Raw genomic sequence first — 19,459 nt, forward strand, 5'->3', positions numbered from 1 at the left:
ATGGACGGGAACGCCCGCGCCAACTCCCGAGAAGCCCTGCGGGACCGGATCGAGACCATCGAGTTGCAGAGCCAGACTTCGGCCAGTCCCTCCCAAGCCACGCCATCGTCATCATCATCATTATCACCGCTTCCACCAGCACCACCAACCCCTGCCCACGATGGCGACCCCCATGTAACGCAGGCCCGCCCGAGGCTGTCCCTCCACCTGGCCCGGGATGGCGAATACCTGCGATCTCGCAGCTACGACGGCGGCACGCGCTCCTCCGCCTCGCGCCGCTTCCAGCCGTCCCCGTCCTTCGGCGCCGGCGATCTCCGCGGGTCCGGCTCGGCGAATCGCACCCCGTCGCCCAGGAAGGACGGGCCCTCGACGCCGGCCGCCGCCCGCCTCCGCCGCGAGGCCGAACCTCGAGTCTCTCTAACCCTGCCGCGCCAGACCTTTGACGAGCGCCGCGACAGCACCGTGCTCATCGCCGACCCCGTCGAAAAGTCGGAAGCGGTCTTGCCGGCGCCCCTTGGCGGCCTTGCGCGCCGCAAGAGCAGCCGAGCGTGGCTCCCCGCCGAAAAGTGGGACAAGCTCCAAGCGTCGGCCCAGGGTGCCTACAAGCGCTTCATCATCGAAGGCCTGCTGCGCCAGAAGCCGTTGCCGCCCAGCCAGGACGGCAGGCACATACCGCTGAAGCCCGGGCTGGTGCGCCGGAAACCCCTCAAGGATGAGCGCACCGGCCACCCCTACGTGTCCAACTTCATCCGCTCGAGCCGCTACACCCTCTGGAACTTCCTCCCGAAGCAGCTCTTCTTCCAGTTCAGCAAGCTGGCCAACTTTTACTTTCTCGTCATCGGTATCCTGCAGATGATACCGGGCCTGAGCACCACGGGCACCTACACCACCATCGGCCCGCTCATCTTTTTTGTGGCCCTCAGCATGGCCAAGGAAGGCTACGACGACTACCGCCGCTACCGGCTCGACAAGCTCGAGAACCGAAGCCTGGTCTCGGTGCTGGACCCGGAGGGCACGGTGAAGCGCGCCCCGGGCGAGGGCCGCCGACGCGCCCGGTCCATGTTCGGCCGAGAAAAGCCGCCCGTGGGCGACCAGGCCACCGAGATGGGGCAGGTGGGCGGGGCGGGCATCGTCGAGGACGCCCGGTGGGCCAAGGTGGAGTGGCAGGACCTGAGGGTGGGCGACATCATCCGCCTGGAGCGCGACGAGAACGTCCCCGCCGACATCATCCTGCTCCACGCCACGGGGCTCAACGGCGTCGCCTACATCGAGACCATGGCGCTCGACGGCGAGACCAACCTCAAGAGCAAGCAGGCCTGCCCCCTGCTGGCCAAGCGGTGCGCCTCGATCGAGACCATGGCGGCGTGCGATGCCGAGGTCGTGTCGGAGGATCCCAACATCGACCTGTACAACTACGAGGGCAGGGCCACCGTCAACGGCGAGACCATGCCCCTGACCCTCAACGAGATCGTCTACCGCGGCTCCATCCTGCGCAACACGACACACGCCGTCGGCCTGGTCGTCAACACGGGCGAGGAGTGCAAGATCCGCATGAACGCCAACAAGAACGTGCGCGCCAAGGCCCCCGAGATGCAGTACGCCGTCAACCGCATCGTCGTCATGCTCGTCTTCTTCGTCGTCATCCTCAGCGTCGGCTGCACGGTCGGCTACATCATCTGGCGCGGCCGGTACGAATCGCGCGCCTGGTACCTGTACCGCGGCAGTGTGACCCTCACCCAGATCTTCGTCGCCTTCATCATCGCCTACAACACCCTGATCCCCCTGTCCCTCTACGTCAGCCTCGAGATCGTCAAGCTCGGCCAGCTGTACCTGCTCAACGACGTCGAGATGTACGACCCGGACACCGACACCAAGTTCGTCGCCAACACCACCACCATCCTCGAAAACCTCGGCCAGGTGAGCTACGTCTTTTCCGACAAGACGGGCACCCTGACCGAGAACATGATGAAGTTTCGCAAGATGACGGTGGCCGGCACCGCCTTCCTGCACGACATGGACCTCCAGCGCGAGGCCGCCAAGAAGGGGGAGCCGGATCCGACCGCCAAGCACGCGGCTTCGGCGGCCGCCGCCGCCACCCGCGCCGCCGATCCCGAAACGAAGGAGGAGCCTCTGGTCGGAGCGCACCCGGTCGACGCCGGCCACCGCGCGCCGAGGGCGAGCACGGCGTCGAGGTGGAAGTCGCCGGTCCATCCCACGCGCCCCCAGCTCGAGCTCAAGACCGAAGACCTCCTCCGCTACCTCGCCAACCACCCGCACTCCAACTTCACGCGCAAGACGCGCCAGTTCATCATGTGCATGGCCCTGTGCCACACGTGCCTTCCCGAGGTTCGCGGCGACGGCGAGATGTCCTTCCAGGCGGCCTCGCCCGACGAGCTGGCGCTGGTCGAGGCCGCCCGGGACCTGGGCTACCTGCTGGTCGAGCGCTCCGCCCAGTCCATGACGCTGCAGACGCGCGCCGCCAACGGCGCGACCATCACCGAGGTGTACGAGATCCTCGACGTCATCGAGTTCAGCAGCAAGCGCAAGCGCATGTCCATCGTCCTCCGCATGCCCGACGGCCGCATCTGCATCTTCATCAAGGGCGCCGACAGCGTCATCCTGCCGCGCCTCAAGCAGAAGCAGCTCGCCCTCCAGACCGCCTCGGCCGTCGAGCGCCGCGCCAGCATGCGCCGGAGCGTCGAGCAGGAGAAGGCCCTCCGCCGGCTGAGCCTGCAGAGCCCCAAGCGCGACAGCATGACGCTCCGCCGGGCCCTCGAGCGCAAGGACAACGGCTTCCGCCGGTCCATGGCCCTGACGGACGAGGTGGACCAGTGGCTCTCGCGCCGCGAGGCCGACGTGCTGGGGGAGCAGGCCGACGACCCCGACGCCTACCTGGCGGCGCCCCGCCGCTCCATGGCCGGCGGGGGCCGGTCGCTCGAGCTCGCGCGCCTCGCCGATCCGGTCGAGGCCGCCGTGGACGAGTCGCACTCGCTCGGCGAGGCGGCCCTCTTCGAGCGCTGCTTCCAGCACGTCGAGGAGTTCGCCACCGAGGGCCTGCGCACGCTCATCTTTGCCTACCGCCACCTGGACGAGGACGAGTACCGCCGGTGGAAGGAGATCTACCTCAAGGCGACGACGAGCCTGGTAAAGCGCCAGGAGCGCATCGAGGAGGCGGCCGAGCTGATCGAGCAGGACTTTGACCTCGCGGGCGCCACGGCCATCGAAGACAAGCTGCAAGCGGGCGTGCCCGAGACCATCGACAAGCTGCGGCGGGCCAACATCAAGGTGTGGATGCTCACGGGCGACAAGCGCGAGACGGCCATCAACGTGGCGCACTCGGCGCGCATCTGCAAGCCGTTTTCCGAGGTGTACATCTTGGACGTGACGCTCGGCGACCTGCGCGACCGCCTGGCCATGACCCTGACCGACATCTGCCGGGGGATGGTGCCGCACTCGGTCGCCGTCATCGACGGCCATACGCTCGCCGTCGTCGAGGGCGACGAGACGCTCCGCGTCCTCTTCTTCGACCTGGTCGCCAGGGTCGACTCGGTCATTTGCTGCCGCGCGTCGCCCTCGCAAAAGGCCAACCTTGTCCGCTGCATCCGCAAGCAGGTGCCCTCGGCCGTCACGCTCGCCATCGGCGACGGCGCCAACGACATCTCGATGATCCAGACGGCCCACGTGGGCGTCGGCATCTCGGGCCGCGAAGGCCTGCAGGCGGCTCGCATCTCGGACTACTCGATCGCCCAGTTCCGCTTCCTGCAGCGCCTGCTGTTCGTCCACGGCCGCTGGAACTATATCCGCAGCGGCAAGTACATCTTGGGCACCTTTTGGAAGGAGGTGGTCTTCTACCTCGTCCAGGCCCACTACCAGCGCTACAACGGCTACACGGGCACCTCGCTGTACGAGTCGACCGCGCTGACCGTCTTCAACACCATCTTCACGTCGCTGCCCGTCATCATCCCGGGCATCTTCGAGCGCGACCTGTCGGCCGAGACCCTGCTGGCCGTGCCCGAGCTGTACGCCTTCGGCCAAAAGAACCGCGGGTTTCACTTTTTGCAGTATCTGGGGTGGATGTTTATGGGTGTTGTCGAATCGGGGCTCATCTTTTATCTCGTCTACTACATCTACGCCGCCACCTCGCACTTCCCCGTCCCGACGGACCTCTACGCCGTCGGCACCCTGGCCTTCTCCCTGGCCGTGGTCTTCATCAACATCAAGCTCATGTTCTTGGAGGTGCACGACCGCACGGCCATCATCCTCGGCGCCATGTTCCTCTCGCTGCTGGGCTGGTGGCTGTGGAACATCCTCATCAGCCTCTTGTACCCGGCCCGGCTGGGGCTGTACGTCATCCACGAGACGTTCCTCAAGGAGTTCGGCCGGGCACCCATGTGGTGGCTGGTGCATATCGTGGTGCTGTCGGCGCTGATCGTGTTCGAGCTGGGGGTCACGGCGGCGAGGAAGAGCCTCTGGCCCACGGATCGGGATCTCATGCAGGAGATGGAGCACATCCAGGGGGTGAAGGAGGTGCTGAGGGAGCACGCCAAGGGCGGCGGCGGCGGCGGCAACGTTTTCCTTGACCTCGAGGCCGCCGCGGAGGGCGCTGGTAACGCGAACGGCGAGACGGGCGCCGCCGCCGCCGCCGCCGCCGCCGGCGGCGGGACGACGGGAAGAAACCGCGGCGCAGGGGACGCCGCGTCGCTCAAGACGGTCACGTCGGCGTCAGCGTCCACGTCGGCGGCCGCTCCGCTACCGGGATGGCAGCGGTGGGAAAGCAGCAGCGCCGCTGCCGCCGCCACCAACAACGGCAATCTCTCGCCGTATGGTCACGGGTCGGGGTCCGTCACGCCGAGGCGGTTAACGTCGGAGTATCCGCGGCATCGGCCTTTTACGCCGCCCGAGGAGGAGAGGGAGAAGGATGGAGCGGAAGGGGAGGAGGATCACGACAAGAACGCCAAGAGCGGCAACGGCGTTGACGAGATCCCCGGGGAGCAAAAGAGTGCGGTGGAGGTGACGATCAAGGGGATCGCGCCCTCGGGGGGATCATGAAGCGAAATGGGTCATGTCTGTATTTGCTGTAGATATGGGAGAAGGGGGGCATTTATAAGGGCACACGCATGATGGCGCAACGGAGTTTTGGGTGGAGAGGAAACGGTTTGTTGCTTTGCTTTGCTTTGCTTTTTTTTTTTTTTTTTTTTTTTTTTTTTTTTTTGTCGGGGCGGGTTGGTTGCTTTGTGCCCGGATTGAATGGGTCAACGCTGCGGGCTGGGTTTCACACACTCTCTTGTTTCTTCACATATATATAACTACACGCAGACGCGCACACGTATACGCACCACGCACACACACGCACACACGCACACGCACGCACAGACACGCATATGGTTTTGCATAGATACGGAGGTGGATTGGGAAGCTTTGGGTGCCGACTACCTACCTACCTAGCTTTGGGTACAAAAAGAAATACAATTTCAGTGTTGCACCCCAGACGTTGATGGATACCGGTTTCAGGAGAGGGTTGGTCTTGTGCGAATCCGATCGCCACGCTCAACCGCCATGCATGCCTCTTGACTTTGTTCTCGCCTACAAGGTGCCTTCGATCCGCTGCTTGACAGCGTCAGGCCAGAGCTACCGCATTTGGCGAGTTATGCCGGCGAGCAACCAATAAATGGATCAAGGCCCGCCCTTGGGCCAACTCGGGGACGGACGGTTGATGCGTAAAAAGAAAATAAGAAAAATAAAAAAAAGAGAATCCAATCATGGGAGACACGAGGCGCGCAAAAAAAGAAAATGAATAAATAATAAAGAAATAAATCAAAAAAGGCCGAAGGGTATTACGACAGTGTGGGCTAAACGCATCGCTATCTGACAGGGCCAACGCTCTTTTTTCTCTCTTTTTTCGCTCTAGCTTCACCGCGTACCACCACCACCACCACCAGTAGCTAGCAAGCACGACTTGGACATCCGTGGGGGGCCTCAGCTCGAAGCGGCCGCGTTCTGGGCCGGAGCCGACGGCGTCGGCTCGACCTTGAGCTGGGCCATCTTCTCATCCACCTCGGAGACCTCGGCGTCGGTCGCCGCGGCCGAGTCGCCTGCCGTTGCCTTTGTCGTGGTCGCCGTCGTTGCCGGCGGCTCCGCGGCCGGAGCGGGGGCTTCGGAAGCCGGGGCCGGGCCGGGGCCGGGCCGGGGCCGGAGCGGGCGCGAGCGGGCCGGCGACGCCGACCTCGGTGGCGCCGGCCAGGTAATCCTCGGACTCGCCGACGTGGCCTCCGGCGGCGAGCCAGCGCTTCCAGCGGGACTCGCGGCGCTCCTCGCACAGCTTGTGCAGGGCGGGCCAGTAGACGGCGTGGTCGTACTCAAAGTCGAGCCTTCCGCTGCTGAACTCGGACCACATCTGCTCCTGGGGCACGTAGTTGGCCATGTCCTCGTTGAACTTGAGCTTCTCGCGGGTGAGGGGGTCGATGAAGGGGGTGATGAGCTTGAAGAAGCCCGTGACGATCCAGGGCATGTTGATGATGAGGGCGCGGCCGAGGCGCTCCGGGTAGTGGTGCTGCAGGATGTGGAGCACCTCGCGGGCGATGCCGATGCCGGGGGCCGTGTTGGAGCGCGACTTGCTCTGCTTGAAGTTGATGAGCAGGGCGAGGGTCTCCTGCCCGGGGGGCATGAGGTCGATGACGCGCTCGACCATGTAGACGAGGTGCTGGACCTGGCGCGGGGACGGGTCCGTGTTTTGGCGGCCCGGGTTGAGGTAGTGGCAGACGCGGCACTCCTTGTCGTAGCCGAGGATGATTTGCTTGCCCGTCTCGTTCTCGGGGGAGATGTGGTCGGCGGTGAGCTGGTCGACGCCGTACTCGCGGCGCCAGGCCAGGGTCTCGAGGAGGCGGGCCTCGGCGTCCTTTTCGTGCCACTTGGTGGCGCGCAGGTAGCGGAACAGGCACTCGCGGGTGAGCCAGAACTTTTCGCGCTCCGTGAGGGGGCCGGCGTGGCCCTTGGCCGAGGGCACCTCGGGCCAGCCCTTGGCCTGGGCGAGCAGCCAGTCGTACTTTTGCTGCTGCTCAGGGGTCAAGACGGGGCGGTCCTTGGGGCGGCTATCCGCGGTGGGAGAAGGCAGAGGCACCTTGAGCACGCCGGCCCCGGGTTGAGCAGCAGCAGCAGCAGCAGCAGGAGTTGGTGTTGACATGTTTTCTTTTTTGGATGGCTCCCGTGAGAAGGGTGGTTGGGGGGTTGTATCTTTAGAGGAGGAGGAGGAGGAGGAGGCGGAAGAGGAGGGGCAGGTTAGCACGATGGGGTGGGTGGATGCAGAGAGATTTACTTTGATAGAGTTTTGGGTTGTTTGGTTACAAAGAAGGGGGGGAAGGGGGTGAATGGGTGAGAGTGAAGCCTTACCCTTGGCTGTGTTTTGTGTGTTTGTCCCGTCAAGGTACGAAGTGGAACTCGATGTTGAGCCCAGAGAGTGAAAGAAGGAAAGAAAGGAGAAAAAGAAAGAGAGCGAGAGAGAGAGAGAGTGTGTGTGTGTGTACTGCGTATGTGTATGTGTATGTGTGTATGTGTGTGTTTAAGGAGAGATTCAACCAGGAGGAACGTCGTTGGTTGGAATCCAAAGAAATCCCAAGAAGTCCAGCGGCAGATAAGACACACGCCCAACCAACCAAGATGAATCAATACCTCAAGGTAGAGAGATAGATAGATAGATAAACTAGATGGATACTTTCACCGCGTAGCTCTCTGGCTCCTCGGCGCTCCTCTGGGTACGCAATGCCCGCTGTTATCCTCTTTTTTCCAGGGGGCGGGAATCCAAGGGTTCCAAGAGACCGAATGGCATTTGGCATGTTGGGGGGGGGATTGGGGAGGGAGGGGGGGAAAACAGCGCTGAGCGACCGCATCCAGCTCGGCGGATCTGCGCGCTAGTCCTGATACGGCTTGGCGTTAACAGGCACGAAAAGAGGGAGGGAGGCTATTGGACAGTCGAGAACCCACCCGGGCGGATCCTTTTTTGGCAAGGAGGGAAGAAGTCTTGGCGCGATGGCCCGCGTATAGTAAAGTGCAAGTGCCGTGGGGCTTTTGGTTTTCTCGTTAGGCGCGTCTCACGCGTCGTCGCTGTCGTTGTCGTTCCCGTCACAAAGCGAAAGATTCCTGTTTCCCAGTTTCCCATGACATCCCATGACATGTAATTTACACCTCCAACTAGGACCATTCTCCTTCTTCCAAACATCCTCTCCAAGTCCTCTGGCCTCATCTTCGCTTGTTCCCCCCCAAAACTTCACTTACACTCGACGCAAATGCAGACCTGAACCGACCAACGACGACAACCGACCGACGTCATGGCCGCCGAATCCAACGAAACCCTCGCCGAGCTCAGGCAGCGCTTCGCCCCGGCCTCGGGCCAGCTCGAGCCCGACGTCGCCGCCGAGCTCCAGTCCATCATGCGCATGCACCAGCTCTCGGTCCAGGACCTCTACTTCAAGTGGGAGTCGTACGGCATCAAGATGGGCATGGACGACTTCAAGGCCTCCATCGACACCCTCCGCGCCTTCAAGCAGACCCTCCAGGACGATCTCGAGAGGTCCGCCCGCTCCCACCCCGCCGTCAAGTCGGAAAGGCGCTCCGCCCCGACCCCGCGCGTCGCAAAGTCCGGCGGCGATGTCTTTGGCATGCTCGACGGCCTCACCACCCCCGGCCCCGGCCGCGGCGCCAGGCCCGGCCCCAAAAAGACCCCCGCCTCCCGCGCCCGCGTCGGCGTCGGCGTCGGCGCCGAACCTCCCAGCTCCTCCCCCATGAAGGTCGAGGACCACTTGAACGCCATGGGCGCCATCCCGTACGCCTTCTCTACCCTCTCCTCTCTCTCTCTCTCTCTCTCTCGCTGCATGCTGACGCTTGCTTCCAACTTGCTTCTTCTTCTAGTCCTTCCTCCTTCGCCGACAGAGCCAACCCGGGCGAGGTCCTCGAGGTCTTCAACGAGAAGCTCGACCCCGCCGAACCTCCCATCGCCCCCTTCCCCGAGCCCCGCATCAAGCTTACCGCCACCTCGGACCAGAGGAAGCTCGCCTACAAGGGCCTCGCCATGAAGCTCTCGGAAGCCTCCGAGATCCTCGACGACCGGATAGACGACTTCACGGCCCTCGTGGCCCAGCACCACAAGCTCGACGACTCGGCCTTTGGCAACCCCGCCAGCCAGGGCACCACCGAGATCGTCGCCGTCGGCCGCATCGCCTCCGACTCCCCCGAGGGCAAGCTCAACGCCGCCTCCCTGGTCCTCGAGACCTCCCGCGCCACGGGCAACGGCCTGCGCGTGCCCCTGAACCTGTCCCGCCTCCCGACCTACCACTTCTTCCCCGGCCAGATGGTGGCCCTGCGCGGCGTCAACTCGTCCGGCCGCGACTTCACCGTCCACCAGATCCTCCAGGTCCCGCCCCTCCCCTGCGCCGCCTCGCCTCCGGACGTGCTCGCTTCCCACCTCGAGCGCCTGCGCGGCGGGCCGGACGTCATGGACGACGACGACGCCCCCCCGCCCGCCCCGCTGACCCTCCTCTTCGCCTCGGGCCCCTACACCGCCGACGACAACCTCGACTTTGAGCCCCTGCACGCCCTCTGCAGCGACGCCGCCGACCAGCTCGTCGACGTGCTCGTTCTCGCGGGGCCCTTCCTCGACGCCGAGCACCCCCTGCTCGCCTCGGGCGACTTCGACCTGCCCCCCGACGCCGTCCACGACCCGGACACGGCCACCATGGCCACCGTGTTCCGCCACCTCGTGGCGCCCGCCCTGCAGCGCGTCGCCGCCGCCAACCCGGCCGCCACCATCCTCCTCGTGCCCTCGGTGCGCGACCTCGTCGACAAGCACGTCGCCTGGCCCCAGGACGTGTTCCCCCGCAAGGAGCTCGGCCTGCCCCGCTCCGCCCGCGTCGTCGGCAACCCCATGACCCTCAACATCAACGAGATGGTGCTCGGCGTCAGCGCGCAGGACGCGCTGTGGGAGCTGCGCCACGAGGAGCTGGTCGGCGGCGGCGTCGGCGGCGCCGACGCGCTCACCCGCGTGAGCCGCTACCTCATCGAGCAGCGGCATTACTTCCCGCTGTTCCCGCCCACGGACCGGAGGAAGCTGCCCAAGACGGGCGTGGCCGCCGAGATTGGCGGCGGCGGCGTCCCGCCGGGCGCCATGCTCGACGTGAGCTACCTCAAGCTAGGCGAGATGGTGAACGTGAGGCCGGACGTGTTGGTGGTGCCGAGCGCGTTACCACCGTTTGCCAAGGTGAGCTTTTTCTCTCTTTCTCTCTCTCTCTCTTTCTCTCTCTTTCTCTCTCTTTCTCTCTCTCTCTCTCTCTCTCTCTCCCTTTTTATTTCTTCCTCACCGCCCTCTCCCCCCTCCCTGGGGAACACGTGCTGTGTTGCGTGGGACTCTGCAAGCTGACGCGGCGAGGATTCAGGTCGTCGACAGCGTCCTGGTCATCAACCCGGGCTACCTCTCCAAACGAAAGGCCGCGGGGACGTACGCCAAGATGACGTTGTATCCGCCGTCGCAGGAGGCTCTCGCCAAGGTGGAAGAAGGCATGGTGGCGCACAGGATATTCGACAGGGCAAGGGTCGAGATTACGAGGATTTAACTAGTCAAGAGGTTTCATGATGATGAAAATGGATAATGCAGGAAAGAAGAGGAGGGGGGCTGGAAATCCACGTCACGTCACGTCATCGGGTCGGATCGGCCAACAAAGAACGAAACACGTTGGGTATGCAGGTGTGTATGCGCGTGTACCTATGTTGTGCGCATTGGAGGGGAGGCCGCCGGCCGCAGGTCCTTTCCTATCATCTGGCGTCCACCCGCCGCCGCTTGTCGCCCTCGTACCCATGCCCATCTCCTCCTCCGCGCTCCCGGGACGGAGACCGTTTCCGCCGGTCCGAGCGCGGCGACCGAGACCGGGAGCGCGACCTTCTTGGCCTGTCGCGGCCGTCGTCGCGCCGCCGGTACGAGGCGTCGTCCCTGCGCCCGTCCCGGCTCCGGCTGCCGTCTCTGTGCCGATCCCTGTCTCTGTCCCTGTCCCTCCGCTCCCCCAGCGGTATGGCGTTGGCCCCCTTGGCGCCATCGCCTCCCTCCCGCCGGCGCCGGAAATCGTCGTCGGGCCGGAACCGCTCGTCCACGTCCCTCGGGGCCCTGTCCCACCCGCCGCCGCCGCTTCTCCTGCCGTCCGCCAGGCCGCCCCACTGGCCCGTGTCCTCGCTCTTGAGATCGCGATACTTGGTGGCGCCCTTCTTGCCAATCTTGGACAGGTCGCGCATCTGGAGGGCCTTGGGCAGCAGGGAGCGGTCGACGTCGTCGGCGAAGCGGGCGCCGACGACGTCGCGCTTGTCGAGCCCCATCTCGGCGGCCTGGTCCGTGTAGAAGGCGCCGCGGTGGAAGTACCGCTGCATGTAGGCCATCTTGCCGCGGCCCTCCTTCTCGTCGCGCTGGGCGGCGAGGCGGGCCTCGTCCTCGGCGCGGCGCTCCTCCTCGGTCAGGCCCCGGCGGCGCTCCAGCTCGGCGCGCTCCCGCTCGCGCGCCTCGATGGCGTCGCGCTCGCGCCGCAGCCGCTTGAGCTCGCGCAGCTTCCACGCCGCGTGCTCGGCCTCGGGGTCGACGTCATCCGTGTCGTCCACCTCGGCCTCGGCGTCGGACCCGGACGCCGACGACGACTCCCAGTGCTTTTTCCCGGAGCGGCGCGCCGCCAGGTCCTTGCGGATCTGCTCCTCGACGAGCTCGTCGGCGGCGCGGCGGCGGGCTTCCGTGTCCTCGGCGCCGCCGGCGGGTTGGGCCGAGGAATGGACGGTCGGGGCGACAGCGGCGGCGGTGGCAGGAGTAGTAGTAGTAGTAGAAGCGGCGGTGCCGGCGCCGCCGGCTTGGGCTTGGGCTTGTCGCTGGCTTTTGGGGATGAACTTGGGTCGCATCATCAACCGACGGGGGGCTTCTTCTTCTTCCGATTCGGACTCGTCGGACTCGGACTCTTGTTCGGACCCGCTTCCCGACGCTTCGCTCCCGTCCTCTTCCTCGTCGTCGTCGTCGTCGTCGTCTTCCTCCGTCACGAACCCCTCCTCCCTCGCTTTCCGCTCGGCCTCTTCCCTCGCTTTCCTCGCCGCCTGCCGTCGCGCCTCGTCGTCGGCCCGGTCCGTCCCTCCCAGCCCGACGCCGGCCAGGTTGATCTTGGCCCCGTCGCCGCGGGAAATCACGCGTCCCGGTCCCGCCGAGGTGGCGAATCGCGGCGGCGGCGCGGCCCGGCGCGGAGGCGCCTTTTTCGTCTCTTCGCGGTCCGAGGCGGCGTTGTCGTCGTTGTCGTCGTCGGAATCGGAGTCGGAGGAGGATTCGGGGCCGACCGCCTTGCCGGCGCGGTGGCGGGCGGGACGGGCCGGATTGGCCGTCATGCGTTTTTGGGTGGGAGGCGGTGGCATGTTGGATATCTGGGGGGGAGGAGGAGGAGGAGGAGGAGGAGGAGGAGGATGAGGATGAAAGGAAGAAAGTTTCCTCGCGGGTTTGTTTTTTTTTTTTTTTGTCGGTGATGAAATGGCCTGGAAGAAGTCCAAGTGCAGGAATAAGCCAAGAAATGCTGTTGACATGGGGGATGCGGTCATGGGGCTTGGCACGAGACAACGTCCGCCTTTCGCCTCCCTCTCTCTCTCTCTCCCTCCCTCTCTCGGGTACGGTACCTGAGCGAGAGGGCCGGCATTTCTTTGTCATTAACGGAAACGTGGGGTAGAACAGAGCTGCTGGTTCCCTGAGAGTGTGTTTGTAGCATTACATAGGCTGTTATTCTTTGTTGTTGAAGGTCCTGCTCTATACGACCGCCCTCCATGGATGCTTGACAACTCGTCCATCTACTTGGACACAGCTTGGACACACGCAAAACACGCCAACCAAAAAAACGGGCGCTGAGCATGTCGAGACATCGGGTCGCTCTGCTTGTCGGGTATCCTCCCATCCTTCTATCCAACCTCTCTCCTCCTTCCCCCACCGCCTTGGCGCATCACGACGCCTTGGAACCCCCCAGCTGCAACCCCCCAAACGCCCTGTCCAGCTGCTCCCCCGTGTCCGGCGCCTCCATCTCGCTCAGCCCCGACGTTGCATCCCCGTAGCCGTTCCCCGTTGACCATCCCTGCACCAGCTGATGCTGCTCGCCGGCGCCGACCCCCAACCCCAACCCCAACCCCAACCCCACGCCCGATCCCGATCCCGACCCCGATCCCGACCCCGATCCCGACCCCGATCCCGACCCGGCTGCTCCCGTCGCCGTCGCGCTCCCCGCTGGCCTCTCGGGCTCCAGCAGCCTCGCGTCGCTGTCCAGCCACCCCGGCGCGACCCGCCGCTTCTCGGCCAGCTCCCGGGCGCGGATGCGCTCGTCGGCGGCGGTCAGGTCGCGCTCGGCCTGGGCGACGAGGCGGGCGACGTGCTCGTGCAGGGCGCGGCACGAGGCGAGAATGTCGTCCGGGTGGGCGGCCTGGCCCGAGGGAGAGGTGACGTATCTGGGCTTGTTGCTCGGCGCGCCGTTGCCTCCGTTGCCTGCAGCAGCGGCGGCAGCGGCGGTGAGAGGGTCGGCGGGGTTGGTGATGGTGGTGGTGGTGGTGGTGGAAGAAGAGGCTTGGGTGTCTGCGTCTGCGACGACGGCGGAGAAACTGCCGAGGATGGATGGCGGGAGGGTGGAGGGCATGGGCTTGTAACGGTAGGGGAGGGTGGTGGCGGTGGGCAGGTTGACAAAGGGGGAGACGGTCAGGGGGATTTGTTGGAGGAAGGGATGAGTGCCTGGGAACGACGGCAGGTTAGTTCGGGATCTGGAGAGGGCGCAAAAAGACGGAGCTGGTGCTTACGGTCGTCGTGCATTGTGTCGGCGATCGAGCGGCAGTGGCAGAGGGTTCGGTGATTGTCGGGAGGGAAAAGAATAGGGAGGAATCCCGGTGACAGGATGCCATCGAGGTTGGGACCGTTCGTGGTACGGAATACCGTGGATCTTGTTCCGGCCCGTTTCCCAGCGTCGCGGGCCTATAACGTTAGTACATAATTAACTACCTAGGTGGTAGGTACCTTATCTACTGCGTAGTTACGGTGTACGGTGCACTAGTGAACCATGTACCATGAGCCGCGAGCAAGCGGGGGGAGGGGGGTTGGCGATAAGATAAAACTCTGCCCCACATCCGTTTACGACAGCAATACGCAGTAGGTAATTATACTGTGTAGTAGCTAGCTAGCAGGCGCAAGCTCCTCCTGGTCAGGTCCTCTGCTCTCCAGGTGGAAGCTGCAGGCTGCAAGGGTCCCCACGTCGATTCTGCTTCTTTCCTCAGGTCCAGCCAAAAACAGTCGAAACAGTTGCTCGACGTTCCCATTTCTGTTCTCCCTCCTCCAACACTTGTGCGCATCATTGTCGCCTGGGTCACCCCGATCCGACCAGACAGCATCTCCCTGCCAAAGATGAGCCTCCAAACCGTCCGGCGCCCCTTCGCCGTCGACGACTACACCCCTCTCTCCCAGCACCTGGAGCAGACCCCCGAGAGCTTCTTCGACGGCAAGCCCGTTCTCTTCTACCATGCCGCCGGCGCCAAGGCCTGGATTCCCAAGTCGCAGCGCGACAAGCTGCCCTTCTTCCCCGCCGACCTCTCGTCCGAGCCCACCGCCCCAGAAAGCTCGGCCCTCGCCGACCAGGCCGAGGAGCCCGTGGAGCAAAACGTCGACGTGTTTGTCAACTCTCGGTAAGCTTCTTCTTCTTCTTCTTCTTTTACCTTTTGGCTCACCTTTCCTCTTCTCCCTTAGCGACCTCTCCCTCTTCTCCCCCGCGGCCGAATGCGGCGTCTCGATCCCCTACCAGCAAATCACCATCCACGCCATCAAGAAGCTCCGCAGCTCCGACGGCGGCGTCGTCTTCCCCGCCGTATACCTCCAGCTGGACCTCGCCGACGGGGGCGCCGGCGACGACGACTTTGACACCATCGAGCTGACGCTGATCCCGCCGGCCCCAGCGACCAACACCACCACCGCTGCTGCCAACGGTGCCAACGGTGCTAACGGTGCTGGCGCTGCTGGCGCTGCCACCGCCGCCGCCGCCTCCGCCTCCGCAACAACAGACGGCGACGACGCCAGGTCCGCGGAAGCGACGCGTCTCTTCGAGGCCATCTCGGAGTGTTCCAACCTGAACCCGGACCCCGTGCAGGACGGCGAGGACGCGGACGACGCCGGCGACGCGCAGATTCTGTTCGAGGGCGATTACGAGCCCATCGAGGGCCTGCCCGGCGCGTTTGCGGGGTCGGGGACCGGGGGGTTACCGCCGCCGTTGCCGGGCAGCGGGGGGTGGATTACGGCGGAGAACGTGCACGAGTACTTTGACGAAGAAGGGAACTGGATCGGCGGGGACGGAGAGGAAGAAGAAGAAGCGCAGGAGGGGGCGGTGAGCGGAGAGTTGGGGGAGGGTGCCGGCGCGGTGCACCCCCGGGAAGAGGACGGCAAGGAGCCGAATGGGACAGGAGAGGAGGTGGAGGTCAAGAGGCCGAGGAGGGAATGATAAGAGGGAACCTACCTACTAAGTTCCCTAGCTAGGCAGGCACCTTGGATGCAGGTGCGTAAAAGGACGGGAACAGCCACAGCAACAGCAACAGCAGGACAGCCCAGCCCGAGCCATGGCTCGAGGTCCCATGTGGTGTTGATGTTGATGTCGGATGCATGAGTGGACCATCCACCCTAACCCTACAGTGGACGCTTTGGGGGCCTCGGATAACCATGTAGAAGACGAGGTGCGAGAGCCTGGCACCCTGATATACCTACCACCTGGCCAGGGGCTTCGAATGTAGAACCCAAGCCACCCGCCCTTTTCCTGCAGCCATGGCTGGATCCAGGGAAAAGACGCTGTTTGTCTAGACATTTCTTTGGGAGTCCTATTGTGAGGTGAGGCCCCATGATGCGGAGGTGCCTGTGTGGATGACCGTTACGTAACATTTCGTTACGTGACCTGCTGTTGTTACACAACCCGACGCTCGCTGGATAACTACGATTACGCTGGACCACAAAGCTTCGCTAGCTTGGTGGCTGGCCGAAGACCCCCCAATTCCCCCCCTGACCGCCAACCGCCGACCTCCTACCGCTGGCCACTGACCACCGACCATGGACACGGCCGCCGAGACCTCAGGTACCTGAGTGGATCAACCAACCCCAACCCCAACCCCCCTAACCCCCGGGTCGGGCGGTCTTGCATTCATCAACCACCCCCAGAGATCCAGTCACAGCTCGACCTACCAGGTCAACCCCCCCCCCCCCCCAAAAAAAAAAAAAAAAAAAAAAAAAATCGAGGTTTCTTTTCCCTTCCACACCACCTCCATCTTCACCGGCCGTCGGAACCGCCATGACCGCCACATCCATCGACTGGAACCGCGTGGGCATGGGCCCCCAGCCGGCGCGCCTCCGGCCGCGAAGCCGCAGGAAACTACGGTGGCTCCCGGGCCGGCCGGCGGTGGGTCTCGGCTTGGCGGCGGCGGTCGTGCTGCTGCTCTGGGCCTTGCTGCCCTACGACAACACGCTGCGCCTCGCCGTTTGGTGGAACGCGAAGCGGCTCCGCGAGGCCCTGCTGCCGGCGCCGAGCGAGCGCTGGGCCCACGACGACGCGCCGCCGCGCCACCCGCTCGACGTCGGCCGCGACGTCCTCGTCATCGTCAAGACGGGCTACGGCACCCGCGACCGGGTCCCGGCCTGGCTCGAGGCCCTGCCCGAGGCGAGCCGGTTCCGCGACATCATGGTCATCGCCGACTCGGAAGGGGACGTCATGTTCGCGGCGCCGGGCGCCCCCGAGGAGCAAAAGCTCCACGTGTACGACGCCGTCGGGCACTCGATCCGCCAGCACCTCGCCGCGTTCCGCGGGCACCCTCGCGTCCGCAAGTACCAGCAGCTGGCCGAGGCCATCTACCGCGGAGACGAGGCCCTGGCGCTGCAGCACTGCCGCGCGTTTGGGTGGGAGCTGGACGCCATGAAGGTACGTAGTTTTCCTCTCTCCCTCTCCCTCTTTCTCTCTTTTTTTCCCCCCCCTCGGGTGAGCCCGTCCTAGAGCTTTTTGTTTTCCTTCTCTTTCTCGTCCCTAGTTCCTCTCGGGCCTCGAAATGGCCTACCAAAAGTACCCGGACAAGCAGTGGTACCTGCTGGTCGACGACGACACGTACCTGGTGCAGCCGACGCTCTTCCGGCTGCTGCAGCACCTCGACCCGCGGCGGCCGCGGTACCTGGGCAACCCGGTCGGCGACTTCCGCGCCCGGTTCGCGCACGGCGGCTCGGGCATCGCGCTGTCGCGGGCCGCCGTGGCGCGGCTCGTGGGCGACCGGCGCGGGCTCGCGGCGCTCCACGCCGCCTCGCTCGACGAGACGTGGGGCGACCGCCTGCTGGCCCGCGCCCTCCTGCGCCTCGGCGTCCACCTCGACGAGACGTACGCCCGCTGGTTCAACGGCGAGCCCCCGGCCCTCGCCCGCGTCCGCGCCGACCGCGTGTGCGCGCCCCTCGCGTCGTTCCACAAGTTCCCGTCCCCGGACGCCATGCGCGACGTCGGCCGCCGGTTCCGGGACCTGCCCGTCGACGGCGAGGCTCTGGTGTGGGGCCGGCTGTGGGAGATGCACGGCCGGCCGGCGCCGTGGGCGGTCCCCGACGGCGAAGCGGCCGACGGGTGGGACTACGTGGGCCTGCCGGACGAGTCGATGCTCACGCTCGGGGGCGTCGGCGCCGCCGCCGCGTGCCGGCGGCACTGCGAGCGGCGGTCGCGGGCGTGCATGGCGTGGTCGTGGGACGCGGCGGCCGGCCTGTGCCACGTCAGCGCGTGGATGACGGTGGGCGAGCCGGCCCCGGGGAAGGTGTCCGGGGTGAACGTGCCGAGGGCGAAGCGGCTGGCGGCCGAGTGCGGGCTGTGAAGGAGGAGGGCCACCAGCACGTACCGAGGCACATTGTTGTGTGGGGTGGAGGGGGTATTGAGAGGCTGGGTGTGCGTAGGGGCCATTTACAAGACAAGTGCTTGCGGATCGAACAACGGGATGGATGGGCAGAGGGTAATTCACTTGTTTTCACCTCGAATGTAGGAGGATCATTTTTTGGGTGTATTAGACCTGGATAGAGATGGGATGTTTTGCTGTTCCTCTCGGGTACTGCGTATGTAGGGTCGGATCTACTGAGTTACACGGACATTCTTCAAGAGATGGATGGTCCTCATCTTTGTCCCTTTTTTTGGGGGGGTTTGTTCTTAAGAACAGCTCCTAGATGACCTGCTGAGGACAGCAAGCAGTCAGTGTACCGAGTATGTAATAGCTCATTAGCAGACGTGCAACGGCACTCGGAGTCGAGCAGGTCCCCGGTCTCCGATGTCCCCCTTGCATGCCAAGGATTTCCGACCGGGAATGCCCGTGGCGCGTAAGCTATCTTCGTTAGCGTATCGAAGCCCGAGTGAACTTCCAACACCCACGTCACCTCTCGGCTTCTGGTTGCACGCTGCGCATAAGAATCAACGTTCTCATCGGCCCCGTCCGAGCTGCCCATCAGCTCCCCCCCGCCGGTCGAGCCTACCGCCAGCCGCACTTGGTGAGACCTGTCCCGCCTGTGGGCGTCGGAGCTGCGAGCTTATACGACGACGTCCATTATTCCGGCTGTGCCGCCCGATGAGTATGATGACGTAGTGTAACGTTATTTTTTTTTATGCGCACATCTCCCTGTTAACGGTAACGAACCGCGCGTGCTGTTTGGATGCCACGTGAGGGACAAAAGCAACGCGTCGGGGAGGTTGGCGCAAGCTGGCGAGCGGGAGGGCCGGTCTGAAAGACGGCAATTCATGAACTCGCCTTGCCCTGCCAAGCACCGACCGTATTGCACCTGGCCTACCTAAGATGCCAAGGTGAGTAGGAAACGATCAGGCCATTCGGTCCGTGTCGGGGCTCCGGTTGTCTCCCGTCTTCCGTCTTTTGGAATTTGCTGCTCTTTCTCTCGCCCAGAGCTTCCCGTTCCCGTCGATGAGGGCCCTACAGGCAGCCATGACAGGAACGATCCGGGTTCCTACCTACCTACGTACCTGAGGCAAGATAGGTTGTCTGGTTCAGGCATCCACGGCAGGTACAGTGCTTGCCGAATCCAGTCACGTCTACACCGTATTACCTGTGTAACGCTGTATACACGGTACGAACGCGCGTCCAAGCGGGAAAGACCAAGGCGCCGCCTACCCAGCGCAAAAAGGAAGCTCCACGCGCCCCAGTAGTTCGGAGGGAAACAAGGGCCCGAATTGTTGCCCACCGCTTCGTTTCGTCAGGCGGGACGGACCCCAACCCGAAGCCCCACTTGGACAGCCCGCCCCGGGGCAGTGACGTGCCACAAGCCTGTCTCATCGTTAATACTGCGTAGTTGCGTATGGAAGGCGGCCTTGTCGGTACGCGGCCTTGGAATGCTGGCTTGCTCCCAGGTGGCTCTTCCGATCCATAACTACGGTACCAAGGTACCCGGACGTACGTG

General features: G+C 64.4%; 7 protein-coding genes across 7 annotated transcripts; 4 read left to right on the forward strand and 3 right to left on the reverse strand.

Moving 5' to 3' along the window:
• VTJ83DRAFT_3847 (uncharacterized protein) lies at window positions 1-5,049 on the forward strand (the record flags this gene model as incomplete). The annotated part of the gene is made up of 1 exon (XM_071010270.1): window positions 1-5,049. The coding sequence occupies one exon, from the start codon at window positions 1-3 to the stop codon at window positions 5,047-5,049; it is 5,049 nt and encodes a 1,682-aa protein (XP_070867725.1).
• Window positions 5,050-6,046: 997 nt separating this feature from the next.
• Window positions 6,047-7,180, reverse strand: VTJ83DRAFT_3848 (uncharacterized protein; the record flags this gene model as incomplete). The annotated part of the gene is made up of 1 exon (XM_071010271.1): window positions 6,047-7,180. The coding sequence occupies one exon, from the start codon at window positions 7,178-7,180 to the stop codon at window positions 6,047-6,049; it is 1,134 nt and encodes a 377-aa protein (XP_070867726.1).
• Window positions 7,181-8,321: 1,141 nt separating this feature from the next.
• VTJ83DRAFT_3849 (uncharacterized protein) lies at window positions 8,322-10,598 on the forward strand (the record flags this gene model as incomplete). Its single annotated transcript, XM_071010272.1, has 3 exons — window positions 8,322-8,815; window positions 8,902-10,246; window positions 10,422-10,598. The coding sequence occupies 3 exons, from the start codon at window positions 8,322-8,324 to the stop codon at window positions 10,596-10,598; spliced, it is 2,016 nt and encodes a 671-aa protein (XP_070867727.1).
• Window positions 10,599-10,797: 199 nt separating this feature from the next.
• On the reverse strand, window positions 10,798-12,411 carry VTJ83DRAFT_3850 (uncharacterized protein; the record flags this gene model as incomplete). Its single annotated transcript, XM_071010274.1, has 1 exon — window positions 10,798-12,411. One exon carries the CDS (start codon window positions 12,409-12,411, stop codon window positions 10,798-10,800), a length of 1,614 nt encoding a protein of 537 aa, XP_070867728.1.
• Window positions 12,412-12,983: 572 nt separating this feature from the next.
• Window positions 12,984-13,834, reverse strand: VTJ83DRAFT_3851 (uncharacterized protein; the record flags this gene model as incomplete). The annotated part of the gene is made up of 2 exons (XM_071010275.1): window positions 12,984-13,756; window positions 13,822-13,834. 2 exons carry the CDS (start codon window positions 13,832-13,834, stop codon window positions 12,984-12,986), a joined length of 786 nt encoding a protein of 261 aa, XP_070867729.1.
• A 585-nt stretch (window positions 13,835-14,419) lies between these two features.
• On the forward strand, window positions 14,420-15,503 carry VTJ83DRAFT_3852 (uncharacterized protein; the record flags this gene model as incomplete). The annotated part of the gene is made up of 2 exons (XM_071010276.1): window positions 14,420-14,697; window positions 14,759-15,503. 2 exons carry the CDS (start codon window positions 14,420-14,422, stop codon window positions 15,501-15,503), a joined length of 1,023 nt encoding a protein of 340 aa, XP_070867730.1.
• Window positions 15,504-16,337: 834 nt separating this feature from the next.
• On the forward strand, window positions 16,338-17,880 carry VTJ83DRAFT_3853 (uncharacterized protein; the record flags this gene model as incomplete). The annotated part of the gene is made up of 2 exons (XM_071010277.1): window positions 16,338-16,961; window positions 17,068-17,880. 2 exons carry the CDS (start codon window positions 16,338-16,340, stop codon window positions 17,878-17,880), a joined length of 1,437 nt encoding a protein of 478 aa, XP_070867731.1.
• Between the last annotated feature and the right edge of the window lie 1,579 nt (window positions 17,881-19,459).

This window comes from Remersonia thermophila, chromosome 3 (genome assembly GCF_042764415.1).
Source record: "Remersonia thermophila strain ATCC 22073 chromosome 3, whole genome shotgun sequence".
Taxonomy (NCBI): domain Eukaryota; kingdom Fungi; phylum Ascomycota; class Sordariomycetes; order Sordariales; family Chaetomiaceae; genus Remersonia; species Remersonia thermophila.